Below are 27,306 nucleotides of genomic sequence, written 5' to 3' on the forward strand. Positions count from 1 at the left end.
TCAGATTTATCTATATGCAGAGCCTTGCAGACAGAACTTGTGAATTGTAACATAAAGAATCTCCAGATGTACACGTTATTTCTTATTAACATAGACAATGATTTTCTTGGGAAGTAGATGACATTTTAGAAAGGCAACATCTGTGTTATCACTTAAATTTTAATAATGCCAATAATTTTCTTTCAACAGAGGAATTCAAGGGCTCAACAATAGTTGAATTAATGAAAAAAGAAGGCACCACCCTGGGGCTTACAGTATCGGGTGGAATCGACAAGGATGGGAAACCAAGAGTATCTAACCTTCGTCAAGGAGGAATCGCTGCTAGGTAACCACATCTCAAGCCACAAAATGCATTATAAGATGTGATTGCTTCAGAAATACGTACCGCATCAGAAAGGTCACTAACAAATACGTGACTAGATGCATCTATAATGGCAGCCCATCAGACCAGAGAAGCTTAGAGAGAAATGGCAACAGCTGGTCCCCCTCTTCCCTCAAGGCTACTTTGACAAATACTAGAAATACCAATGAGGTATTTGAAAGTCATCGTAAGACTAATTAAGTTTCTTCTAAATTATATACTTTTTATTTCTCTATTTTTCTGTCCTTGAACAAAAACGTGAGAGAAGAAGCATAAAATACTGAGAGGAAAAAATAAAATGGAAAAACTAATCATAGTACTACCATAATTTAATTTTTTAAAAAAACCTTTTCATCAGCTGGCTTTAAGATTAAAAAGAGTCTGAAGTCATAGCTACCTTGCTTCCTACTACAGTGGAAACAAAAAAGCTGTTGCTCATGAGTGAAACAAGTCAAAAAGTAAAGGTAAAGCTAAATCATTCCAAGTAACTGAGCAGAACATAGGCTTTTGGGCTGTGGCCTATCTCCTGTAGCTGTGATGTTAGCTGAGAAGGCAACTATTGTCCAAAAAACATAGTTTTGGATGCTTCCCAAAGAGACAGAGAAGGATGGGGACATGAAGAAGACGATTTCCCTGATCCTATGCCCAAACCAATCAAATCATCCAACTCCTTTATCGTACAGCTGGTTTTGTACTTCAGAAATTAATAATGCAACAACGTTCCTCTTTTATTATTTAACAAGCTAGACTAGATTCTTAAAGTGCCACTTTCTGTTTGAAAGATCAACTTGTTTTAATCTAGAGGAATGGAAGAAATATTTCTTACCATCACTAAATAGTAATTGAAAGGATTTAGTTTGGTCCAGCAGATCTGTCTTTAACAAAAGGAATATGTACATTTTCCTAGGAGTGACCAGCTGGATGTAGGGGACTACATCAAATCTGTGAATGGAATCAACCTGACCAAATTTCGCCACGATGAGATCATCAGCCTGCTCAAGAACGTTGGCGAGAGGGTTGTTTTAGAAGTGGAGTATGAGCTGCCTCCAGTCTGTAAGTAATAGCAGAGCAAACTGAAACCTATGCAGAATAGCAGACGTTGTCAGCAGTGAGATGGGCGTGGTTGGTTATCTTCATTTTTGGTAGCAGTGGTTTTCTTATAATTTCTTCCTCTGACTTATCGCAGAGCGTGGAAGCAGTATGAAAGAACTAGCAGTACAAGGGGACGCTCTCAGAGATGCTCAGGTGTTTTAGGAGCATAAATCCCACCAATGACAGAGTTGTCAACCTCCACTATTTGTTTGTTTGTTTACAATTTTGAATACTGGGAATTAGATTAGGTAGATTCCAGGGCAAGAGAATCCTTCTTGTTACAGTAAGATCTTCTGAGATGAGACCAATGAATATCTGTGAGTTCTGCCTTTGACTTCTTTCTCTCCACTTGCAGCACCCTCCCGCTTTCCCAGGTAAACAACATACTCTGGGACTTTTCCGGTCTTTTCTGGCATCACTTTTGGGCAACATCTCATTTCTAGAGCAGCAGACCCAGTGGGGTAGGCCATGGGGATATATAAACCTGCAAGAATTGTGTGACTGAAACAGTTGAGCAGGATTGTCTTCAAAATACAAGTTTATGCTGACGCTGAAGTCACAGAGTGCTACAGAATGTTTTCCTTGCCCCTCCTTTGCTCTTTCTTTTTGTGCTTATGTCTGTGTGTCTGTGGGAGGAAATCAGTGGGAATTGAGGCTATCAGGTATGAAGGGAAAGCTAGAGAAACGGTGAGTTGGAAACGTTGGGACCTAAAGTGAAGGAGTGAATGGCAGGTGGCTGTCTGGCACCAAGGGGGTTGCACCTTTGAAAGAGTCTGTGCTCCTTCACGCTGCTCACTGGAGGGGAGAAGATGTGGTTTGCTGGTGTTTGGCCAGAAAAATCTGCAGAGCCAACTAGGAAGCTCTTGTCTCCTTAAATAAAGACTTTCCTCACAATAGAAGCCAAAAAAATCCATCACTTTTTTGGTGCTCAGAAGCAGATGAACTCCCCACTGCTTTCTAGCAGCTGGAGAGTTAGTCTAATTACATATTTGGTTGTTTTTATGACCTCCTGACAACCACCTTAATACGTTTTGAATGTTCTCTGTTGATTAGTATTCGCTTGTGGTAAGGGAACTTCATGTTGAAAAACACAGTATTTGAGTTAATGAAGTCAGCTGAGTTCAGAATTATTTTGTTAGAGATGTAATTGTTTTATGAGCATTATTTGTTCTGCACTTGATCAAGTGGGCTTCCTTCCATTTCACCCGCTTTTGGCATATGTGCCACTCCTGTCCACTAAAACAGGATTTTGACATGCTAAATTACAGTAGCAGTAGTAGCTTTTTCTTTAAGTCCTTGGAATTTCTGACCTCTTTATACAAGCATAGCTAATAAAGTTGGAGATAATTAGCAGTCTAGCTGTTCCCATTAACTTCTAGTGAACAAGCTAGACACAGTGCCTTCGTTATACACAGAAGTTTTCCAGGAGAACACATGGTGAAGTCCTGGCACCTCCTTCCCTGCCCCATGCATAATGAAATTCTGCTGTTGTTCTCATGGTTGCCCCCTCAGAGGAAGGACTGCCATGGTTTCAGAGTAGGGAAATGTCAGTACTTTAATAATGATGGATTAAATCTGGCTGAGCACTAGTAATCCCACTCTCCCTAGTGCTTCCTTCCCTGTCTAGCGGTGTTCACAGCAGGAGCATCCAGCTGCTATTTTCAGCACGAGCCACCTCAACGTTTTAAACTGGAACGTGAGCCGTGCCAGCCTCGCATCTGCCTTTTGTTGTTGCTGAAGGTTAAGGACTTCTTTCCCCTCCCAGGCTGAGGCTGGGGTGGAAGGACAGCCACCTGAACGGTGGTTGCCCAAGTGAAGGGACGCCGCGTGCCATTCCTTGCTCCTGAACTACAGTTTTTTCTGTCCCCAGTGGAGGTACAGGCCACACCAAGCAGATTAGGAAGTGTGGGTTCAGCTTGAGCTACACGCAGGGCTGCTGTCTGTTGGTAGGAATGCAGGCAAGAGTTGTCTTCTCCTCCCCATAATTTGGTGCTTTTCAGTCAATAAAATGTTTCTAGCTGGAAGGGAAACAACCGCATGGACTTCAGTAACATGGTCCTGATCTTCAAGCTGTAGCAGGAATTACTGCAATACAGAGCAATGCTTTGGAGGGCCATCCTTCCCCTGTTTCCCTAAGGAAACGAGATTTCTGTGATTTCACTGGGTGGTTCTTCTGGTTCCCTGTAGTAACTTTTTTAATAGGGATTGAAAGACTCCAACAAAAAACACATTACGGTACGTTTCATGGAAATAGACACTTGAGCGAGTCCCCAAAGAGGGGAGTCAGTCCGCAGAGAGGCCGCTCGCAGCACGGAGCGGGTACCGCTTCTTCCTGGGGCCCTCGGTGGCCGGCAGCACGTGCCTCCCCAGCGTCCGTTGCCCCCGCCGGGTATCCTAACGGGGGACGGGGAAACTCTGGTTATTGCAGGCAGGAGCATTAAAGGATGTAAGTTTTCATTAGTTCTGCTGCTCACAGAACATGGGTTTTATAGAGGGTTTTTTCTTAATCTTTACGCGTGTTGTGCTGTTTGCAGTATATTACTGGAAGGTGGGAAGCGTGCGTGCATGTGATTTTGCCCAGTGCCCTTTTCCCTTGGAAAAGGCAGTTCTTGCACCCTGCCAAAATTTTTCCTGTAAAAGCTAATACTAAACTGGCCACTGGTCTCTTAACAGTGGTGGTTTCAAGTTCTGTAAAGTGGATTATCACACCCAAATGTGTTGGTCTGTGCATTAGGATTCTCGCCTCCTAACCCAGCTGTGCACCACTCCTCTCGTGCTTACAGAGAAAATACTGACTCGACTAGAAGTCACAGATTTTTTTTTACTCAACAACGATGAGGGAGCATGTTACATTTTGAAAAAGGAAAGAAACAACAAATCCTTATGATACAAAATACTTTTTTCATCTTAATCTAGTAATCTGAGATTAGAGCTAGACCTAAAAATCTTGACTGTCTTGACTTGAAGCAATACAACTAAATGTTTTCATGGCTGAACAACCAACTCCATAGGTAGCTTTAAGAATTTAATTTGTCGTTTTTGTGTGTCACTGTATATTTCCATCTTCTCTAACTCTCTTCTGTAACTATAAGAAAAGCAAAATTATACCACAATGTAAACAGTAAGGCTCAAATTCCTCATCTGTTACATGTATCTATGGCTCTTTTTCCAAACTGTTGGCAATCTGCAAAATATCTGGCTCAAAATTCTCTCAAAAAGAGGATGAGTTGTATTTAATTACAGGCCTTTAATGTGACTGTTCTGTAGTAGAGTATTTCCAATTGTATGATCAGAAACACAATAGCAAGCTTAAATTGGAAAAGGCGCAAATCTGTGTGTATAATTAGAAAAATAATAATAATAATTAAGTTTTGGAATCTTTCTTTTATTTTTTTTCTTTTAGCTGTACAAGGATCAGGTCTCATCTTTAGAACAGTGGAAGTTACTTTACATAAAGAGGGGAACACTTTCGGATTTGTAATAAGAGGTGAGTTATTAAATTTGAACTGTCTGTATTTTTCAAATCAGCAAAAAAAGCATTAAGTTTTTATGGCACTAAGAAATAATTTCAAAATTTATGGCTTACACTTTGTAAAAATCTCTGTGATTTATGTATCACTTTTTCCATTCATTCATGTACTGCTTTTATTAACCGCTCTAATTTTTGTTTGTGGAAGAACAGTAATTAATGAACTATGCCAAGAACATGACAAAGTTCAGTTCACATAAAACCAGATTCTGCTACCACTGAAATCAGCAGGAAGATTGTAGTTCTTAAAAAAGATTCACATGTAGTATTTGGATAAATCAGGTATGAAATCTGATTAATCGTGCTGATAGTCTGAAGTGTACAACAAAAGTATTATCACTGACTGAGAGAACAGAAGAAAAGATGCAGCTGTTAAATAATATAACCCAATGGCGAATTATTAGTTTCTTCAGTGAAAACACATTTTTTTTTTTAATTTAATATATAAATTCCTTAGTGGCCACTCATTATTCTGAGTATACATGAAATACGGATTTTTTTTTCTCTGTGCAGCAAACATTGCAGAACAGTAGATTTTCACACTGAGATCACATTTGCAGAGTAGAGGTTCTAAAAAAAGAATATACATTTATTAAGAATCACTCTGTAGAAATATTTTATAAAGAATCATCTATACCATACAGTAGGTTGATTTTATTTAAGATAAAATTCAGTGGAGTTTCATATTAATGGCTTGGCCTTTTTTTGATCTTTTTAGCCCATCTGTAAGTGCGCATGGTGCAAGATTTAGGCTCTTCTTTTGGAAATGAGCTTTCATAGAAAGCATAGAATTAAGGTGTGCTTTCTCTCACTTTTCCCTTTCTAGGTGGAGCACACGATGACAGAAATAAATCTCGTCCTGTTGTAATAACATGTGTTAGACCTGGAGGGCCTGCTGACAGGTACAATTCATCTTTCTCTGGAGTACATGTGAAAGAGAAATGGAAATAGGTGAATTATTTGAGACAGAAATTAGAATTTGGAGTGAAGGAGATATATTCAAACCCATTCCTTTGAAATTCATGGTTTATGTATTTAATTGTAATAATAATAACAATAATAGGCAACCACAGAGGCTTGGCACATCGTGGTGTGTGTGAACTTTAATTTAGTATGTTGCATGTTTCAAGACTTACCCATTAAACACTTTCAAAAATCAACCTAAAATAATTAGAACAAATGCTTGCGATAGGTCAGAGGACATTTTTGTGTAGCCTTGGGACAACTGGTGTAGCTCTTAATCATGCTTTTTATACTCTAACACCACAATCTTTTTCTCTTGCTCTTCAGAAAAATACTGTCATCTGTTTGGGTGGTGGTGTATTATTCTTTTAAGACATTTGTACATAGCTGCATATGTGAGTTCACACATACCTTCACCTGGACAGCTTCTGAGTACAGATTTATGTTTTGGCCCAATGAACATATTTGTATGTAATACCATCTTGTATCTATATAAAGAAAGAATATTCATTTTATTTGTATGTATGAATTACATTTTTCAAAAATGGCATTTATGTCCTTAAACCATTAAAGAAACTTAAAGGGCAATTTCCTTCAAGCAGACTGATTTTCTGTAGCCTATGTCGACATTTTTTGACCTTGGAAACATTAATTGAGAAGCAAATGTTTCAAGAGAGCGTTTGTCTTTTGTCCCTCCCTTTCTTCCTACCCTCATCCCCCTTGCTTCCTTTTTTTCTCTCCAGTTCTTGAGCTGACAATGTTAGTACTTTCTATTATGATTATGATTACGAATACGTTGTGAGATATGCCTGGGAGACAGTGTACATTTATAGCCAAATTATTTTTAGGTAGGAAGAAAAGAAAAATGGAATTATCCAAATAAGGGATATTTTTGAAGAAAATCAGTAAATGGACATTCATATTTTGCAATCTGTTTCTGCACCCATGTGTTTGCACCTCGTATTTATTTTTAAGAAAATATCAAGGGAAGAGGTGTTTATGTATGTATGAAAGAGGAGTTGTGTGGACAAGGCAGAAGGAAAGCGTATGTTGAAGGAGAAGCTATACTTAGTTGCAATTTAACATGACTTGACTATTTCGCTATGTGTTAAGCCGTTTTCCAGTCGCTGACTTTCCAATTAAAGCAATTTCCTTTCCACTGCGCCCTCTGAACGTTCTCACCATCAAAGTAAATGTTAAGTGTTAAGGCAAGAGGGATGGATGTCAGAGCGGGTGTGAGAGAATGGCTTTGCATAAAAATGGTATTATCTCCAAATCAATTTATCTTATATTAATAAAGATCATTCCTTTAATCTCCCTTCAGAGAGGGCACAATCAAACCCGGAGACAGGCTGCTGAGTGTTGATGGGATCCGACTGCTCGGAACGACACATGCTGAAGCCATGAGTATTCTCAAACAATGCGGACAGGAGGCGACTCTGCTGGTTGAATACGATGTCTCAGTGATGGGTAGGTTGAGAAGTGGGGCTTTAGTTCTGGGAACCGTCTGTGATGTTTTGCTGCCTGTTCTTGATGAGCTATTTTAGAAGTGAACGTGACCTGTTACGCTCCTAGTAGCACTGCTATTCCCTTCTGCACCGTGTCATTAATCTTGGGTTCATAAGGAGGTGAGCAGTATTTTACTGTAATTTAGCATTCTGACATTTCATGGTTTGCAGAGTGAAACCATAGTGTGGATTCTAGCAAAGTAACTTTTCCAGTGACTAGTTTATAATAAAGGTTAATGAAGAGTAAGCATTTCTATGTCACATGAAAGAGGGGTTTCCTTGGTCTTGCAGGAATTCTTTTGCCTTTTGCCAGTGTTGCTAGGTGGCCAAGACATCATTAAAAAGTCACAAAACTGCCACAGAGAAAAGTATGGGCAAGAGAAAGTTTGTTAAGAAATGCAGAGGTGGCAAATCACGGCTTGAAAAATGAGCTTAGGCTTTATACAAACTTTGACTGAGCTCACTGAAGATATGGGAGGTTTTCTGGAAAGTCAAGGAGAGCAGATGACTTTTCACAACAGATTTGGGATTGAGTTCTTTCCATTTGTTTTGGAAGGTGTCATATCCCCTCCATTTTTGCAAGATACAGAAAATTCATGGCAGCAAGAAATAGAAATATTCACCAGTCGGACTAAAATATTTCTTCTCTGTTTGGGGATCTTTCTCTTCATTTCCTCCTCAGTTCCACAGTCAGATTTCTAGCATAGCAGTAAAGCAGCCTCATAGGAATTTGTGAAATAGCACCGTCAAACTTCAAAGCCTTAGAAAAGATTAATACTTAGAAGAATAATGTCAGATATTTGTTTATTCTGGAACAGGCCTCTTTGTTTTTCTCAAAGTCACAGTTGGGGTTTTTATTATTATTATTATTATTTTATATATATATATATAAATATATAATATATATATATCTTTGTTTACTTAACTATCAAGAATGGAGTGACAGGTTTGCATGGTGTCTGGCAGGCCTGCTGGACAGTCGTGCAAGATTCACATCCAGAAAGGTGGAGTCAGCTCGGCATCTGGGCAGGAACTTTCCGTGTAGAAAATGGAAAGGCAGGTGACCTTGTAACCTGAAGAGAACTAGAATTTAGGTGTTTTCATTTATTTCCTCTTCTCTTTGGAAGATGGTGGATGACCAAACCCTATTTATCATCACAGTTAAAACCAGATTCTTTCTACTCCACTTCCTCTAAGAGCGAGATCTCATAGAAAAAAGAATCCCTGGCTTTAGACAGACAAAGTTCCCAGCAAGGCTTTTATTTCAGAGAAAACTCCCATCCCCATTCTCCTGTATATTGCAGGGAGGAAATCAGCCTCAATTTCACTGAGGATCTTTTAGAAATCTTTGCAGGTTTGTGTGAGGACAAGACCACATGATGAGAAGTTCTGTTGTGCTCTAAATTGCAAGTTGTTCAAGGCAGGAACCTTCTTTTCAGTGTTATCTGGATAGAGCACAGTGCAGGAGGATACAGATCTTAGCTGGAAATTGCAGGCTTGTAACGGTACAGGCAGTACCTACCAGTCAGTCTCTTCATGTCATTCTTTCTCTGAATAAACGCAGCTATCTCCCTTTTGTTCTTATAACAAATCTGGGTTTATTGTTCCTGCCTTCCTGGCAATGAAGGCATTATCCTATGGAAACTTAAGGAGGTAGAAGAACCTGAAGCTTGTGTAGTCAGAAAGAAGGAAGGAAAAGGGAATATCGAACACTGGGAAATGTGTGGGATTGTGGTCCTGCAGTGTCTGCAAGAAGAAATAAGGAGGGATCCAGTAAGGTTCTCTTTTAATGCCTTATGATTTTGTTAGATTTTATCTAGCCCCCAGTAGGTTTTGATTTTTTCCAGTTTGCACACCCTGCATAGTTTTCCAGCAGTGGTATGAAAAGTGGTGGGAAGCTTGCTTTGCTTTTTGCAGTTATGTTATGATTATGGGGCAAAGGCTGAAAACCACCCATCCTAACCCATCGATTCCTGGCCCAGGAAAATAGCACTGATTTGAATCTTCACTTAGTTCTGCTCAAGAGCAGTGAAGTCAAAGTTGGGAGTAACATGAAAGGAAGGGTATGAGCCATGAACAGAAATTTAAGAGTTACAGAAATGTTGCTCTGTTCCTTGACTCTTTTGTTACCCACAAGACAAGCTATTTGTAATGCCACCTCAGGGTTGATGTGAATATGAAAATAGGCTAAAACAAGAGGAAGAGCATTGGGAAGGTGGCTTATCAGTAACTGATGCTTGAAACTGGTTCAGTAGGTTAGCCTGCTGAGAGGGGACAACAATCCAAAAGTTATATAAAAGTCTGGTGCATTCTATAGGGTCCTCCTGGCATAAACTTTCAGTAGAATGTCTTACTCATAGAGATGTGATTGTACCGTTACTTGCTTTAATATCTTCTCTTCTGTTAACAGATGGTTATATCCTGTAAAGTATCATTCCATGTGGCCACAACTGGAAAGAGCCATAAATTGTATTCTGATAGCATGAAATTGGAACTTGATTTGAAAAGGTTACACTAGGTGAAGAAAATAATCCTGAACTATTTTTCAGCTACAGTCCTGTAGTGTGTAACTGACTTTTTATAGTCCTGTAAGCATAAGCTGTTTCAAAGGTGCTATATTTCTCAAAGTTTAGTTCCTTCGCCTGAAGTCTTCAAGAGGTCACCTGGGAAGCTTGAACATTTTATTGTTTCTGGAACCTAGACAAACTGGAGTAAAAAAAGCATCAAGGGGTTCTGTGCAGGGTAATTAAGTGTGTATATAATGCAGGAGATGTGACTAGTCCCGTTGAACGCTGGGGTTACACTTGTGCTTGCTTAAATACATCCTGAAGTATCCTGCTCAGCTGGGTCCTAGGAAATAAACTTGTCAATTCAGCTTCTTGGGTTTTTGGTTTTGGTTTGCCTTCCACCCCACCCCACCCCACCCCCCCCGCCGCTGAAAATGTTTCCAGGTTGGTGGAGTGTACTGCTCTATAGTTTCAAAGAGACTTTAAAATAGTAGGAGTTTGGAAATACCAAGATAATCCCTGAAGAAAATAGGAAAACATAATTTCTGAGAAAATACTTTATAACCTGATAAAAGTTACATTTGAATTTGCGGAGGTAGCAGTCTTCCAAATGTCTGTTTTCCAAAACACCTCCTCCGATCATGAAGCAATGTGGTTGCTTGTACTCCTCCTTGGTTTTAGAGGAAACTAGCTGCATTTTTTAATTTTGTGAGGCTTTAATAATGCTCCGCTTCAGAGTTTGCAGAGGAGATGGGTATGGTGACTTGCCCTACACACAACTGTGTGGAAGTAACATAAACTTTGTGGGCTTTATCACTTTTCTTTGTAATCCTTACACCTGAAGTGTCCAACCTTTATGGTCATGTGGATCACCTTTTTTTCATCCAGTGGTGGGAGAGGTCTGAATATTGCAGCTCTCTGCGCCATAAGACTACACCTGTGCCCCTCATGTTTTGGAGGGGAAGGAGTAGAGGCAGAGTGGTGGCTAGCAGTGATTTGCTGCCACTGCCAAAATGATTTTGGAGCCTGAATCTTTTCCTGTGGCAACTAAACAGCAAATATTAATTCCAAGTTATAAACTTAGGTTGGGAAGACCAAAGTTCTCACTGTTTGGCAGTGGTCTGGGTGGAGTGTCCTAACAAGCTACTCACAGCTTGAAGGCTATAGGTCAGGCATCCTCAGAGTAAGAAAGAGAATTAGAATGCAATGCTAATAACAAGCTGCAGACAGAGATTCACACTGCCCCTGTCAAAACAAGAAATAAAAGTTTATCACTACATTTATTTGGAAGTAGAGCAGATGTAGTTTCCCTTCAGGTTTTCCAAAATCTGTCATGATGCTACTAGGCTCTCTGTTGTCTCTGTAATTGGGGTTGCATCTGCTTGGGTCATCTTCCATATTTACTCTGAAAGGGAGCATTTGGAAAAGTTCAAAGGTAAAGACTACCTTGAATTTAAATTCTGGCCCATAACATTTTTATGTAACTCTAGTTCATAAATTGCTGCTGCTGAGCTTTTGAGCAGTCTGCTTTTTAAATCTTGGATGTTCTTGCTGGGGTAATCTTTGAATCAAGGATACTGTAGTTAAACAAAACTATTAGCTATTGCCAAGACTTTGGCACAAAAGTAAGCTTTTGTTATCTGTTTACACCTGAGAGACACAACCTCTTTCTCTCTCATCTCTTCACCGGGTGTTTCTTAGTTCAAACCACTCTGTGGTCTTCAGAAATGAAGGAACATATTGCACATTCAAATTCCATATGTTTCTCTGGCTTCTTTAACAGTTCTGGCACTTATTTGAGCCAGAATAAATTTGCTGGAATGTGGTACCCTGTAATTGTTCTCTGCAAAACAGATATGGTCAGCTTGTTTTTTAGTCCCAAGCTACCAGCGTCACCCTGACATAGAACCAGTCACCTTCAGCTAGAGCAACACCCTCAATCTTCTGAACTCAACACTTACCACTGATAGAACTTCCTAGAAAGGGAATTATTCATGCAATCAAATTCATTGCTAGTAAGTCTGACAGCAGTTTAACCAACACTGTCTGAGCCTTTTGCCTTTTTTAAGTTCATCCATTAAAAAAACAATTTAAAAAAACCCAGAAAAACAAAAGGCCATACCAATTTTGTGAGAGTACGTTTGAAGAAATCTGCCTCACCCTTCAGTATTTCTGCCTGACAAGAGCACTAGGGAGAGAAAGCTTGCATAGTTTAAACATCAGGTGGGGTAGTCTGTGATCCAGTGTAGACTTTCAGTAATTTGTGCAAGACAAGAAATACTGGAGAAAAAAAAACTTAAGGGCTGCCCCTTAAGTTTCATAAAGCAGTATCACTCAAGCGTATCCTGAGCTGTGGAGACCTTTAAGAGCTATAGAGTTTTACAAGACCAAGGAACACGAGCTCCAGAGACTCCAAGGACAGACTCAAGATCCTCATAAACCTTATAAATGTTGCAAGACCTTGAAAGTTGAAGGAAAGTCAGGAAGCCTGTATGATTCCACACTGCCTTTTTCTTTCTGTTTCTTTATAAACTTAAAATTAACATTTACTTTGTCTCTTACAAGTCTTTGACAGAACAGATAGGTAGCGTACTCTAGCATTTGACTGCAACTGCAGGTCTCCTGGCTGTCACAGAGCAACAGACCTAGATCCCTTGAAATTCTAAATATGAATTAGTTACTTAAACCTTCAAAGAATGCTTCCTTTCTTATGTTGCTTCAGAGACAGATTGAATGAAAATTCATGTGCAAAGCAAAGGTCACAATAGCTGTATTAGTTGAAGTATTACTCTAAATACTGCTACACAAACACATACACAAATTATGCTAGAAGACAATGTTTGAAGTCAAAAAGTCGAGCGTGCCAGTTGGGAAATGTCAGGATTGAGACTGTCTGCTCAGTCTCTGTCCAGCTAGGTGTGCATGCAATACAGTCACAAGACCCAGAGGAGAGATAATAACCTTTTTATGTAGCTATTCATTTTGAGGGTTTTTTTCTGTCTTCGGTATGTGACCACAGGCTTATCGAAGGCACTGCCCTGATCCTTGTCTGAATGCAAAGTTATTAATTTCCTGGTGGTTTTTTCCTGAGGCCCTAATCCTGCCACAGTTTGAGTGCTTCAGGCAATATGCAGATCTCAAGGAGAAAACCTCAGTGTCCCAAGGTCATTCCAAATGTATTGGCTCTTTCTTAAGGCAGAAGGTGACACAGACATATCTCTCTAAGAGTTTCAGAAATACCCACTCGCAGATGTGTCACTAGGTAAAACATGGGATTTTTTTTCTCTCATGGAGGCCAATGCACAATTCACGTTCACACTGCGCAAACTAAGCAGATATTTGAATCTACATGGTATGGCATGTTAGTCTCTCATCTTACTGTACAAGTTCCTTGTTTATCAAACACACTGTTTGTGCTTTCTGCTGTCAGTGCTGGATGCTTGCATCAGGGACATTCATATGAACTGACAGTCGGGTGTGGATGTATACAATGGGTAAGTTCTCTCTCTGTGGTGCTAGCTTGTTAGGATTTCATCTAGCGAAAGATATGTGTTTTATATGACTTATCCTTGGCACCGAAAGATGCTTTTTCCTTCAGAGAAGTCTGAGGCTTGTGATTATTTTCTGCTATCAGGTTTTCTGGCTTTCAGCACTGCTTTTTTACAATAAGTGGAGGTTATTCCTTTTAACCCTTCATCTCCCATGCTGCTACTAAATATGACGTTCTGGCTTCACTGAGTCTCATCATGAGCCTATAAGAGGATTGATATCAGTCAGGCAGGCATCAGTTCCTGCTTGCTTGCCTGCTTTAATCTATGCTATTTACCTGGTTTAAAAGGAAGATAAATACCTTTTTAACACCTCTTGAGATAAATGGATAGCATAGAAACCTCAGGTGAACAGGCATTACAGTTTAAAAAAAAAAATCCAGCATTTTGGGCTGGCAAATTCAAAACCCAGTTCTTGATTCATCAATACTTTGTGTGATATTGCTGCTGACTGCTGCTAGTGAAACAAGAAAATGCTTCCAGTTAGTGACCAATACAGTTTAAATGTCCTTTTTAGCCTTTACAGAAATTGTGACAGAAGGAGAATCTGGTACTTCAAAGCAGTACTTGGGTGTCTCCTCCATGTTACATGACCTTCTACTCTTTCTTGCAGTTCCCTCTTTAGGCCTTATACACCTCCCAGCCAACTCATTCACTGCTAGCTCCCTCAAAACTTAGAGTGCTTTGTCTTATGGACAGGACACTCATTTCATCGTGAGGACTGTTGAGTAGTGAAAGAGTTGTGTAATGGGGCCTTGTAAGAAAATAGTATTTCTCTATCTCATGAGTGGTATCACTGTGTTGCAGAAGCAACTGTCAATTTGTCGTTTCCCAATATGTGTGTGAGCTTACATCCTTAACAGTGTTGACATGTTTTTATGTACCATTACCTAGGTTTCTCTGTGGGAAAATCTTTTTATCTGACATTATGTCTGTACCCAAATAGCTCCTCAAAAGAGTGAGAACCATTAAGCCCATCAGCCTGCTCCCTGTTAGCCGGGTTGTCAGACTAGCTGTCCAGCACAGCATGTACGTGGTTCTTGGGGACCAGAAAAGACTTGAGAGACACGTGGGACCAGTGGGTTTCAAAGATGTTTGCTGACAGCGGAGAACTGCAAAGGTTCAGGATCCCTTGTTCCTTCCTGTCTGTTTCATGCAAGCGTGACGCTTTTTTCCTCTGTTCTTTGTTCTTACCGTGGTCCTAGCTGCATTACTGTCTTTTTTTCCCAGCAGCTGCTTGATTTTCCCTTTCCTTACTGACCTAGTTTGAGTCTTCTTTTCTAGAAGGTCCTAAAACCCCAACATGCTAATCCTTCTCCTTACAGCCCAGTTTTTTCTGCTGTCTTTTGCCGAGGAAGGCTTAGGTAATTTTCCAACACGTTTCTCTCACTGCTGATTTCCTTCCGTAAAGGCCTTTTGCAGTTTTCGTGCCTGCCCTTTAGCCCTTTCTCCTGTCCCTGTCTCTTAGCAAACCATTCCCAAGTTTCTTGTACTACAGCTTCTTTTCAGATCAATCACCCTCTCACCTCAGTTCCTCCCCTTCTTGCCCAAAAATTCCTACTCTCCCCTCCTCCTGGCTCTTCTCTTGATTCTCTGTGCCAGATCTGTCAGGTAATGGAGACACACAGAGAACATGAATTTTCAATATAAATATATAAATATAATATAAAGCCTACAGAGTTGGGGGGGGGGGGGCAAAACAGTATGGTTTTCCCTAATGATGTTCTCAGACACAGCTGACCTGTTTCAGCTGAAATAACTAAGGGAAGAAAAAGAATACAGCCTGAGAGAGGCAACCATCATAAGAAAAAAATCACAGCAAATGATTGAACTGTGGCCAAGTTGTAAGCAATTAAGATGTTTTAATGAGAAAAGTCTATCACTCCCAAGTATATTTGCCCTATAGAATTTTTTACTTTCTTTTCTCTGCCTGGTTGTGATTTGTTGTCACAGTTTGATAGCCATGTTGCTAGTAGATGATTACAGAAGGGAGGAGTTGTTATGTTTTACAAGGATTTCATAAATCTTACAGATATTTCTCTCTTTACAGACTTCTTGATCATCCCTAAAGAGAAATAAATGGAGTTTAGCTGAACCATATAAGTTACAAATTACTCTAACAGGTCCAATTAACATTTCTCTCTAGTGCTTTTGAAACCATGGCCTCATTAAAAGCAGCTTAATAAACATTGCTTTGTATGGGAGGAAAAACTGTAAAGGTGAAATGAGATGTCCCTGTAACAGAAAACTAAAAGTACAATTTAATTGTCATAAATAACTAGGAAAGGGGGGGGGGGGGGTGTATCATCTTCCAATTTTCACTTCATGTATGAAAATATTCTGTTTTACTTACTGGGTACTGAAAGTAATGGACAAATTTGTCTTCAAAGACTTGTCAGGAAGGTGAAACATACTCATATGCAGTTAGTCTAAATAGTGTACAATTAAAAAAAAAAAGTCTGAAATATCTAATGTATTTCATGATGGGCATTCATTAAAGTAGAGCCTGTCTAATCTATCCTCCTATCTCCTCACAAAGCATGTGGTCTGAATTTTTTAGATGCTAGTTCAAGGATTTGGATCCTCAAATGGAAGCAGCCTCTGCATAATAAAATAGGCTATTGTGCTTCTTTTAGTAAGTATGTAAAAACAAATGATGGAAGGAGGAGATTGCTGTAATAACCTCTCCTGTCCACCATCCAGGCTCCAAGCAAGCAGAGGGAAGGAGCAAATAACCCTCATATATACTTAGTAAAAGATGAGAAAAAAGGATTGATCAAATTTTTCCACTTTGCATGAGGGCTATCCAGATGTGCCGTGAAATGCAGCATGAAAGAGAATTGCCATCTCTACTACATGCTCGTACCTCCGGTCAGCTGAAAGTTAGTCAAGAGGTCTTTCAGTAAGTTGGCTTATCTGTTACTTAGTGTGCTGGTCAACAGCAGACTAATAAGGATAATGAAGTATCCTGATTTGTGCTGCTCTGAAAAAAAAATCGAGCAGGTAGCTGAAGAACTTAAATTCAGAGTGCAGGTGTGAAAGTTTTACAAAGAGGATGATAATTAAGCTTCTTGGGAGATTAAAGGATCTTCCGCATGTGCCATGCAATTCAGTGCAAGAGAAACTCTGTAATCAGAAAGAAACCAATTAAAAAAATTCTTCCTTGGACTTGGTTTAGTGGCATTGCAGTCATCTGAGAGAATAAGGGACAGATTTTATTTTCTTTATATTAGAGAGAACTTGGGCTGTAACCCCAGAAGCTGTTTCTAAAAGGGCCCATCTCTAAGGAAATAACAGCAGCAAAGGCTCCATTCCTGCCTCCGTTTGAGGGAAAGGAAAACGCTAAATGTCTCCCAAGACTTTCCCTGAGGGAGGTGTTTAAAAAATCCAGAACCAAACTACTCCATCCTCTTGACTTTTTTTCATCGGTATCACACACCCAGACCGTGCCTGACAGGTTAGGCCAAGAGGAGAAAGCCTGAGAAACCCTCAGATCATTTCCTGGAACAGCTGTACTGGCCAGAAACTAACAGGTTAAATTGGGATGCAGTAGGGCAGATTTTGATCCCTTTACACTAAAGTTCATGGTTCATTCATCATTTTACAGGACATTTGTGCTGAAGAAGGATGGATTTTAAAGTATGAATATTTGTAGGTATTCTGCCTAAATATGAGCTGTCTCAATTAATGGTGTTCTAGTGCAAAACCAGTGTGAATGAGATCTGAAGCAGATCCTGTGAGATTGCACCATGTAGTATTCAGCACATGGAAGATGTGTACTGCTCAGAGAAGGCAGTACCGAGGCCTGTGAGCTGGAAGTGTAGGTAGGGAAAAAAAAAAAATCAACATCTAAGCTGAATGAGTTTATCTTGAAATCAACATAGTTACTCAAAGTTAATTGCACCAGTGCCACATCTTACAACATGATCTTGTAACACAGAATTACACTTCTGATGGTGTTGCATAGCTGTACAATGAGTGAAATGTTATGTTCTCTGTGTTCAAACCACATTGCCCTACAGTAATTTTAAATACCCTTAATAACCTGTCTTTGCATCTTTTTCCTAAATGCGTGGTTACCATGCTTTGTTCATTTAAAGAGATCATTTCATAGCCTACAAACTCAGTATTTACCAGACTGGTTTGGGAAAACAGTACTGATAAAAATTGCTCTGTGTGTTAGCCTCTGTTCAGCCAAAAAATCATTGGATTTTTCTTTTTTTAATCAATTCATTGGTGACTCACGTTATTGGTGTTTGACCTTCTGTGAGTCTCATGATTTTCATTGGTAAGGAAATTGGCCAGTATATTCTGACAGCTATTATTGATTGGTCGTGTTGCTATTTCAGTGTAGGTGCTGGAGGACCCTAACAAAATGATGTTTCTGTAATAATTGAACGTGCATTCAAAATAAACTAAAGGCAAGCACCTTACTGCAGGTTTTCTTCTTGGAGGAGGAGAAGAGGGTGGTAGTGATTTTACGAAGAGTACTTATCTAGACCATTCACCGGTTTCATCTTTAATTGCAATTCTGACACGAGCAGAAAAGTCATGGCTCACTGCAGCCAAAAAAAGAGTGCTGAGCCCTCCTGAAGAGATGAGTAATGAAGGATATGATGGCTTCCCAAGGTTACAGGTAAAGCTGTGGCAAGCTGAGGTTTTTTCCTTCCTCTTCTGTGCCTCCAGACATTTCTTCCCTGGCTGATAAAATTGCATTTTTACCTGCAGAACCCACACCGGTATAAAAGCACTCTTTCTTGGAAGTGAGTCAAGTCGTGCGGTGACCCAGACCCTGAGGTTACCTGCATGAAATTGGAAGCAGAGTAGGGCTTTGCCAATCGACGAAATTGGCTGTAGGGCATCAGAGGCAGTGAGGCTCTGGGGAGAAGAGAGGCAGACAATGGAGGAGCAGCGATGGGGATGCTAATGAGAAAGAGAGGGCTTTCCAGGGTAAGGTTTCCTGTTGTATTACGCACAAGCATCTATAACCCATATTGCCTCTGAATTACAGGGTTACTTTCACTTTTTTCTGGCAGATAATCCAAAGGTTACATACATGAAAAGATGCTAATATGTACACCTTGAGGCAGAGCTTTGGGACTTGTTTTATGTTACTTAGGAAGTCCCTCAACCCTTTCTTTAAAAACTCCTAGTTGGGCTGTTCTTTATCCTTTATTGTATATACAAAAGATATTGTTGATTCAGGTCATCATGCCCGAGTTCTTAATTGAAATCTAAAGGCTTCAAGCAGCTTAAATTAAAAATTTAAAAAAGAAAAGAAAAGAAAAAACCCCACCTGGACTGCAGACACACTGAGCCTGTGGTTTGCCCTCTGTCATTAATATGATTTTGGCACAACATCACCCATAGCTGCGAAGAAAATCTAAAACAAATTCTCCCTGCAATTCTTCCTGCCATTTTTGGCTCAGGCAAACTTATAACTAGCTGTTAGTCACATCTAACTTTCTAATTTTAAAATAAATGCTTTATTCAGGTATTAAATACCCTGGAATTGCATTTTTAGCTAAATGTATAGTTTTCTCTTGACTGTTGAGTATGATCTGCTAGGTGATTCTCTCCACAGAATTTAGTAGTTTTTGCGTGCACATGAAGCTGCATGTAATCCCTAGCCACGGCACTGCCGCAGTGTGCTCTCACCTGAAGCGTTTAGGATGAGAACAAGAACTATCTGTCCTTAGGTCAGCTCTCAGGTGCCTTTCATGACGTTAGCCAAGGCCTGGTCCAAGCCCGTCTGACTCAGTAGGAAGACTCTCATTGATTTCAGCTGGGATTTAAAATAGGACCCAAAGGAGAAAAATCTAGCTCTTGTCCTACATTTTAAGAGCTTTGCTCATAGGGAAATAAACAGCAGAGCTGTGCTTCTTTGCCCCCCTCCTCAGTTCTCACCAAATGGACACCCAGTTTATACCAACAAAAATGTCTTCTGCCAGCATAAAAGTCTTCTAGTTTAAGCACCGTTTGCACCACTAACTCAACACGGATGTGCAATTCAGTAGGTACTGGTTAAGCGAGAGAAAGCCCTTTTTGGGAAAGTCTCTTCTGCTTATCCCAGTGAAAATCCACCCAGACTTAGCCACATTTGGAAGTCTTTGAAAGGGTACAGCTCAGTGTGCTCAGGAGAAGCAGCATTTTGTGATGACTTTTCCAAAAGATTTTGTGTATATTGGGGAAAGATTTTTCTTGTCTATGCAAAGTTCCTTTCAGTTCAGCTCTTCAGGGGTGGGAAATGCAGGAATTAGACGACCATGCAGTCTTACTCAGATGACTTGGAGTATATGTGTTATGGTATAGATTTTAATCGGAATGATTGCATACGTTTTTCCTTCATCAGTCACCTGCTGCGTAGTACTAAGTCATCTGAAAAGCAGTCAAGTGAGAGAAATGTTCTAAAGAGTAGATCATCTCATCTTGTTGTAGATGCCTAAACTAGGGCAGGTGAAACACATTTTTTAAATGCCAGTTTTCTCTGATGGTTGTAGAGGGAGTTTAGGCCACCAGCTCAGGTGTAGCTACGTCAGGTCTGCTCTACAGATGCCTGCGTTTTGGTGCAGTGAATCCCAGTGTAGGTGTCTCAAATAGTCCTCTCCAGAGTAATAGATGCTTTTGACCTTCATTTCTTTGATGCTCATTTGTTTATCTATACAGTGGGGAAAATGCCATGCTTTTGCTCTAAAGGGTGGTTATAAGATAAAATCATTAATAAATATGTGTTGTAATGAATGTTCAGAGGCTGCACCATACAATAGCTCTCCCTCCACCACGTATGCTCAGAGAAGGTTGAGAACACTGTTTAGTAATTAAGGCATGAACATGGAAAAAAAAGGTAAAAGTGTTGCTACTCATTAAATACTCACTGTCTACTTTCCACATGAGGCTCTTGAAGAAGGAGGAATATGTGATTATTTAATTAAAGAAGGGAGGTAAAAATAAGTTCATCCAGGCAATTTTCATTCTGGGGTTCATTAAGTTTGAAGTGCTTTGTGCCCACATGGTGACCATAATATTTTCCTTTTAATGTCATTCTGTTTGTAAACAGACACTTCTGAGGTTTTTTTATGTGCAAGTATTTTTATAATTATTTATATTGATGTTCTGCTGATTTTAATCAGCTCCTCATTTGTGTTTTTACAATTTGCATAAGCCCAGTCTTTCTGTTATGGTCAGCTCAGCAGTGTTGAATGGAATAGCCTTTTGAGCACTGTGACCTCTAATTTTTCAAGGTCTTTACAGCTTAGGTAAATTTGGATGGATTTTCACTGGTCCAGAAAAAAAAAAAAAAAGACAAAGAAACACACCTGGAAAAGGTTTTTCCAGAGTTTCTCCTTTACACAAATTCAGTAATTACTGAAATACAAATCTGTGTACCTTATAAGCACTGGAACAACTTCAAAAAGAAAAAAGTCCTCAGACGGGGGCATGAGAGGACCTGGAGTCCCTCCGAGCCTGGCAGCAGGAGCTGCTCTGGCAGGAGGGAAATGGCTTGTCCTGCGACAAAGGAGGAGCCGCATAGGAACTTTGCCAAGGGTGGCCCTGGCAGCAAGCTGGCAGGCTGCCTGCTGAGGCAGGAGATGGAAAGAGTGCGCTTCTCATTGCTGGGGCTCTGTCAGTTATGGGGTGCTTGGGTTTCTGGAGGTTACTGCTTGGCTGGGATCTGGGGAGAAGAAATGTGGGGAATTGGTTTTGCTGGAAATGTACACTGCAGAGAACAGGGGATATAGAAACTTAATTTTACTTTAAATGTGTGAATACTCCCAGTAGTACTGTTTCTGTATTGCTTGGAACAAGCACTGGGAAGGGAAAAGCTGGAAATACATAGGCTTACATAGGTAAGCAGTCCTGGATTATTTTTGCAATGTGGCATCAAAGAGCTTATGTCCAGAACCGTGGCTTCTGTGTTAGATTTGAGGGCAATTTACCTCAATTACTTGCTGTATTTCTTTGAAATGTTTTTGCTGAACTACTACTCAGGCAGTACCAAAGCGGAAAGAGAGGGCAGTTAATAAACTTGTTACCTGACTCATTCTACCAAAGTTTCATTTCGTGAGTGGTTGGCATTGAATGGTAAAATATCCTGTGCAACCCCCGAGAGCTGCAAAACTCTCACTCTGGCTCCTTGGTGCATAAATATCAAGGTCAGATCTCAGCCTCGACCTTCTGCATGGTAGCATTTTATACTATGGCTGTGCCAATGTACTAATTATTTATAAGACAGCTGTGCTAGAGCACAGATTATTGAAAAGAGACCAAAGGTTTTGCAGTAAAAAGTGGTACTGATAGTACAAACTTGTAGCATCAGAAATTCTGTTAGGCATTCAGAATTCTGTTATGGACAACTGTGTAGAGTTTAGTTTTTCTTTTCTTCTGGTTTATACTCGCCTAATAGGCTTTGCAGAGGAGTTTTTTGGACTAGCCTGAAACCACCTACCTGTTCAACCAAACCAAGTCTGTTGGTTTCAGTGTTAGCAGAAGCACACCCAAAGTCGGCTTTCCAAGGCAGAGACCGCGCTTAGCTTGTGCGCAGAGGTCACTAACTCATGCAAATAACAAGTAATGGCGAATGCGTGAGACGGTGTGGCTCAGTACAGAGGACCCTCGAGCAAGGTCTAGTCACGCACCTCAAGCACGGCAAGCAGCCCAGCCACGTGGGAGCGGGGCTGCACTTGGGTCAGCCGCCCTGGTGAGAAGCAGAAGTGGCTGTCCCAGGCCCGGCACCTCGCTCGGGTGGCTCTGCTGTTCCCAGGGCTTCAGCTCCCACCCGCGTGGCGGGGAGACACGGACAGCTCAGGTATCTCACTACCACAGCACTGACACGTCTTTCTTTGCCTTAACTGTTTCGTGTGCATGTCAGCTGTCTTACCAAGAGGTCCAGGGTGCACCTTTGCCCTGAAGCTTTTGGGATTATCCGAGAGGTCGTTATCCTGGTAGAGCCCTGGGCAGATGGGAGCTGTCAGCTCGACACAAAGTTTGGGTGTTCACAGTGTTTGTTCCCATCTGTCAAGTGCTGGCAGCAAGGGGCTTTATGCTCTGCAGGCTTTTGAAGAGAATCCAGTCCCGCTCTAATTATTACTGTTCCCGTTAGATGGAAACTTAGGGTTATTATGGCAAATAGACATAATGGGTACTCCAGCACTTAATATTATCCATAGTAGTGTGTACTTACAGGCTTACTTTCGAGGCTGGCAGATGTAAAATTTGACACACCAGCTGTGTCTCAGTTTGCCAGCAGGGATGCAGATTGTGTTGTCCTTATTTGTTCTATTTGTTGTGATTAGTCAGGTACAGAATCGTGCAAGAGCCTGAGTGTTTTGAAGAAATCAAAGTTCTTGTGTATTTTCTTTCCTGTCCTACTTGCAAGAAAAAATTAAGTATGAGAAGTTCTTTAGTACATATGTATGTATCTATCAGGTTGCCCAGAGAAGCTGTGGCTGCCCCATCCCTGGCAGTGTTCAAGGCCAGGTTGGACGGGGCTTTGAGCAACCTGGTCTAGCAGAAGGTGTCCCTGCCCATGACAGGAGAGCTGGACTAGATGATCTTCAAAGGTCCTTTCCAACCCAAACCATTCTATGATTCGATGGTTCTGTGATTTTTATCTATGCTTTGTGCAATAGAGAAAATAGTGTTTTGTATTGCAGGGTCTCAGCAGAGGACTTCACATATTATTTGCACCGGTTTGGGGGTCTTTGTTATTTTGGGAGATGGTTTTAAAAAGTAATTATTTGTGAGCTCCATTCCTGGAACAAAATGTAGGCAGAATTCCATCGCTGCTGCCTTCTGCAAACATTTCACAATCAGTCTAATGCTATATAGTGTTTCAGAGTGGTTTTCAGGAGCCATCCTTCAATAGAAAGGTGGTGTTTGAGGCCCAGGTTGCCAAACTGACCGTAAAGGTGTATTTTATTTATAGATTCCTAAGTTCTGAAACCATGTGCTGCCATCAAGGGTGGAGATTTGAGGTTTTGGTAGTTCTTCAAGTGCCACCTGAATTTTCTATGTAGTATTCATTTTCAAGGTAGCAAAGGAAAGAAATTGCAGAGCCTGGGCGTTTATTTAAAATGCATTTACACTAGCTTCAAAGAGGCAGATCCAGGACCTTCTGTACAGGCTCCATCCACCATATCCTGTCTCTGTTGTAAATTGAGCAATAGATAAATTGGGGTTTAGATTAACAGGGCACACAAAAGATATAGATAAATTAAGAGATTGGGATTTAATACAGCTTTTGAGCAGAGAAGGGATCTAGTAAAAGGGAAAGATGTCTGAGCATGAACCAGAGTTAGTGGGAGGAAGGAGTGTCCCAAGAATTGGGGAAAGTCTTTTAAGCGAAAGGAGTTTAGGCAGCCTTTTGTGGTCCAAACATGAGAAAGTCCCAAGCGGATTTTGAGTACATCCCCACCCACACTGGTGTGAGCACTTTGAAGGCAGGGGTGGTTCTTCTGCTGGTTAGCAGGCATTTCTTAGCTGAGAAAGATGATGGGGCTAAGGTTGCAAAGTATGAAATTGGGTAAAGGCACCTCCTAAGCTTTTGATTTTAAGAACTTGGTTGAATTAGAGGCATATAAATGAATTGCAGGAATTAGGCAGGAAGAAGAAAATGGAAAGACTGTGCCAGTCAGTTGACAAGAATATGAAATTGCTTGTGTGTAGGGGAGGAGATAGACAGCACATTCATTTAGAGAATAATGTCTGCATTTTCCATTCTGAGGTTGAGAGGTCCCTCTGATTTCACTATCACTCATTCTGCTGGCATCCTCTTGAAATTATTCCTATTTTTCATTTTTGAAATCTGATTATTCTAAAGGTGAGAGGTTGTGAAATGCCATTGGTGGCTTTTTTTTTAAGCAGCAATTTCATGTTTTTCTGTGGACTCTTTGAGCTTTCTTTCATTTAGTAGCCCAGCAGCTCCAGTGCTGTGCTGTTACTGGCAATAAGGAAAAAGACACTATTTTATATTTTTTTAGTACTGTTTTTGCCCCTCTAATTCTAGCTGAGCAGGTGAAATTAGAACAACTGTTGCTCACTCTACAGCCTGCCTGAAACACACAGATACTCCGTAATCAAGGGAACACTAGGAGCAGACGTGTTTTATGGTAGGTTATAAGTTGGGCCTTGGAGACTGCCACTGACCCTTTGAAAAAGAATAATATTTAATTTTTAAGTGGTTGCTCTATTATTAAAGAAACTACCACCCTCTCTCCCCAAATATTGCTTGCAATATATAATGCCAGCTTACGCCATTCCAAAATATATTTTGGGGTAAAGTCTCATGTGTCATTAAGCTTCTTAATATTTTTTGTATTCTAGCTCTCAGGAGAATTAGAAACACTGTCAATGACTTTTAGCTTTTCAGAAATCATTATCAGAGCTTGCTAGCTGGCATTGATTTTAGTTTTCCCATAAGATCTGAGATGAAAAAAAGGTTACTCTGCTAAATAAAGCATGAACAAAGCCAGGGTGCAAACATTATGCAATATTAGAAGAACAGAATATCAAGGCTGGTACTGTGCATCAGTGCCCTGTGTGTGGTTCACTTATGACCTTTAGAGTCACAAAAGTATGAGCAATCAAATAATATTGCTCTGAATGAGTGATAATGGTGCTACCCAGCTGTAGGGCATCTTGAATGTTGTTCCTGTGCTCTTTAGACACTACAGAAGTCTTATTCCTGCCTCTCTTCCTTGCTGCTGCTTTCCCTCTTGAAACCATTGACCCATGATCCCAATCTCAATTTCTTAATTAGATCATCTTAAAAAATATGCAATTAATATTCTCTTCTTTGCAAAATGGAGATTAGGGATTTGTTGAGATCAAATTATCTTTGGAGTACAAGAAAAGGGTATTACATAAATAAGCAGCCTCCTACCCCAACAAATTTAGTATTTAAATAACTGTCAGTCAGCTCTGTGTGTGTAAGGGAGACTTAGCTAATCATCTAGTTGGTCTTAAATATGAATGAATGAAAATGCCCCTTCAAAGGAAATTAAAAATGTTAGCAAAATAGCCTAAGGAATATTTTAGAATGTGGCTGAAAAACAGTGCCAAAAGTGGTTTTTTTCATCTCTCTGCACCTGTGATCTGGTGAACTAGAAACCTGGGGAAGTAAGAAGAAAGGTGTTAGTGGAGAGAAGCACAAAGGAAGGAGAAAAGTTGGGAAAAGCTTCCCCACTCCCAGCAAATCTTTCTCTTGCACAGGAAAGTAACTAGCCAGTTCTGGTTTTGGCTCTTGTTTTGCTGGAGACCATGGAAAAGGCAGGCAGTTGGAGGAGGTCGACCACATATTGCTTGGGCAGTCTCAGGAAAACATGAGAAGGGAAATAGTGGGGCCACAGTACAACAGAGGATGGAGTCTCACTGTCCCACAAAGGGATACGATCTTGCCACTGGACTGTGAGGAGTTGGGACAACTTTAAGTGTAACAGTCTTATAGAGGGAGCATTTTAATGGACACAAAGAATGCTCTTTCTGGTTTGGTGTTCATGTAAAAAAAATAGTCCTTAAGAATACAATAAGCAAACCACATGGAGGATGACAAGATTTGTTAAGTGCAGTTTAAGATACTGTTTGACAGTAATGAATAGTCTGTTGATTAATGAAGAAAAGCGGATGTGAATGCATACAGAATCCCTGAGTGATTTTATGTTGCTCCATTGTCAGCTGAGAAGGGCTGTAAAGGCCCTTGCAAAATGGTCTGTGTGGAGAGTGTCACTGCTGATGCCACAGGTCTTAGAAACAAAATTGATCCAGTCTGTTAGAACTTCTGCCTGTTCTTTGGGTTGGTTACCTGGGCTCAGATTTGTACAACTGGCCATGGATTTTAAGTGCCCTGTAAGAAATGTGTCAGCTCTGATTTTTGCATTTCAGTAATCTAGCTTTCTAAAGGAATGGCAAATACTCAAAGCTCTCCTGGTGATAAACCTATGTTATGTCTGACACCTGAAATTTTGAGCCATTTCTGGAAAAAAAAAATTGTTTTAATGTTTCAACTTCTGCTACTTCCTACAGAAAATAGGGGCGCTAATCCCTAACATGCTGATTCTGAACGGACTGACACAACTATGCCTGCTGCGATTTCCCCACCATCAGTTATTCTGTAAAATACCCTGTTGCGACTGAGGTATGGCAAATAAAGGCCCAGATCTAGCCGCAGGAGCTGGGACTGCTGTCATACTGTTCTGTGCCTTACACACTAGGCTCACCACTGCAGTTTCTAAGTACCTTCCACTTGTGCACTGAGTGCTGAAAGTGGTGTGTCAGTTGTCTTCAACCTTTCTAGAGTGAGAAGTGGCTGCAATAGTGTGTTTTGCATTGGACCCTTTCTGTAACTTGTGCTGGGTCACATACATAAAAACACACACCTCCCCTACATTCTGTTGTAATTTTGTTAAAGAAAGCAAGATCAAGGAAATGGCCGTGCGTTTCTGCGTATAAGGACTTGTGAGGGTCCTTACATGAGAGTTTACTCAACAGATTCCTTGGGGAACAATCAATGACTATCCCATATACATCAGAGCTGTAGCATGTATGTTTGCTGAATGTGTGCTGGAAAAGAATCACTGATCTTTGTGAATTAAAAAAAGAGCATGGAGAGAGCAGAGGAAAGCAAGTGTAAAGGGTAGGGCATTTGGGAGTCATGGGGAGATTCAAATTGATTTCTCCAAGCTGATTTGCTGTAAATTTTCCAATGTTTTGCTGTTAAAGGAGAGAGTGTCAGAGATTTCAGATTTTTTCCATTTCCCCAACAATCTTCCTTAACTTCACTAAAATATATCTCTCTGATCCA

At 40.4% G+C, this 27,306-nt stretch overlaps 1 protein-coding gene across 10 annotated transcripts in view; it reads left to right on the forward strand.

The window, feature by feature from the left end:
• Positions 1 to 27,306, forward strand: part of GRIP1 (glutamate receptor interacting protein 1) — a 326,610-nt gene that overhangs the window by 243,140 nt on the left and 56,164 nt on the right. For all 10 annotated transcript variants that reach the window (XM_052774398.1, XM_052774404.1, XM_052774405.1 and 7 more), the window contains 5 exons: positions 190 to 325; positions 1,269 to 1,414; positions 4,857 to 4,940; positions 5,809 to 5,884; positions 7,270 to 7,415. In XM_052774398.1, the coding sequence (XP_052630358.1) occupies positions 190 to 325; positions 1,269 to 1,414; positions 4,857 to 4,940; positions 5,809 to 5,884; positions 7,270 to 7,415 (588 nt within the window). The remainder of the gene's footprint in view (positions 1 to 189; positions 326 to 1,268; positions 1,415 to 4,856; positions 4,941 to 5,808; positions 5,885 to 7,269; positions 7,416 to 27,306) is intronic.

Source organism: Harpia harpyja, chromosome 23 (assembly GCF_026419915.1).
Source record: "Harpia harpyja isolate bHarHar1 chromosome 23, bHarHar1 primary haplotype, whole genome shotgun sequence".
In the NCBI taxonomy this organism is placed as follows: Eukaryota; Metazoa; Chordata; class Aves; order Accipitriformes; family Accipitridae; genus Harpia; species Harpia harpyja.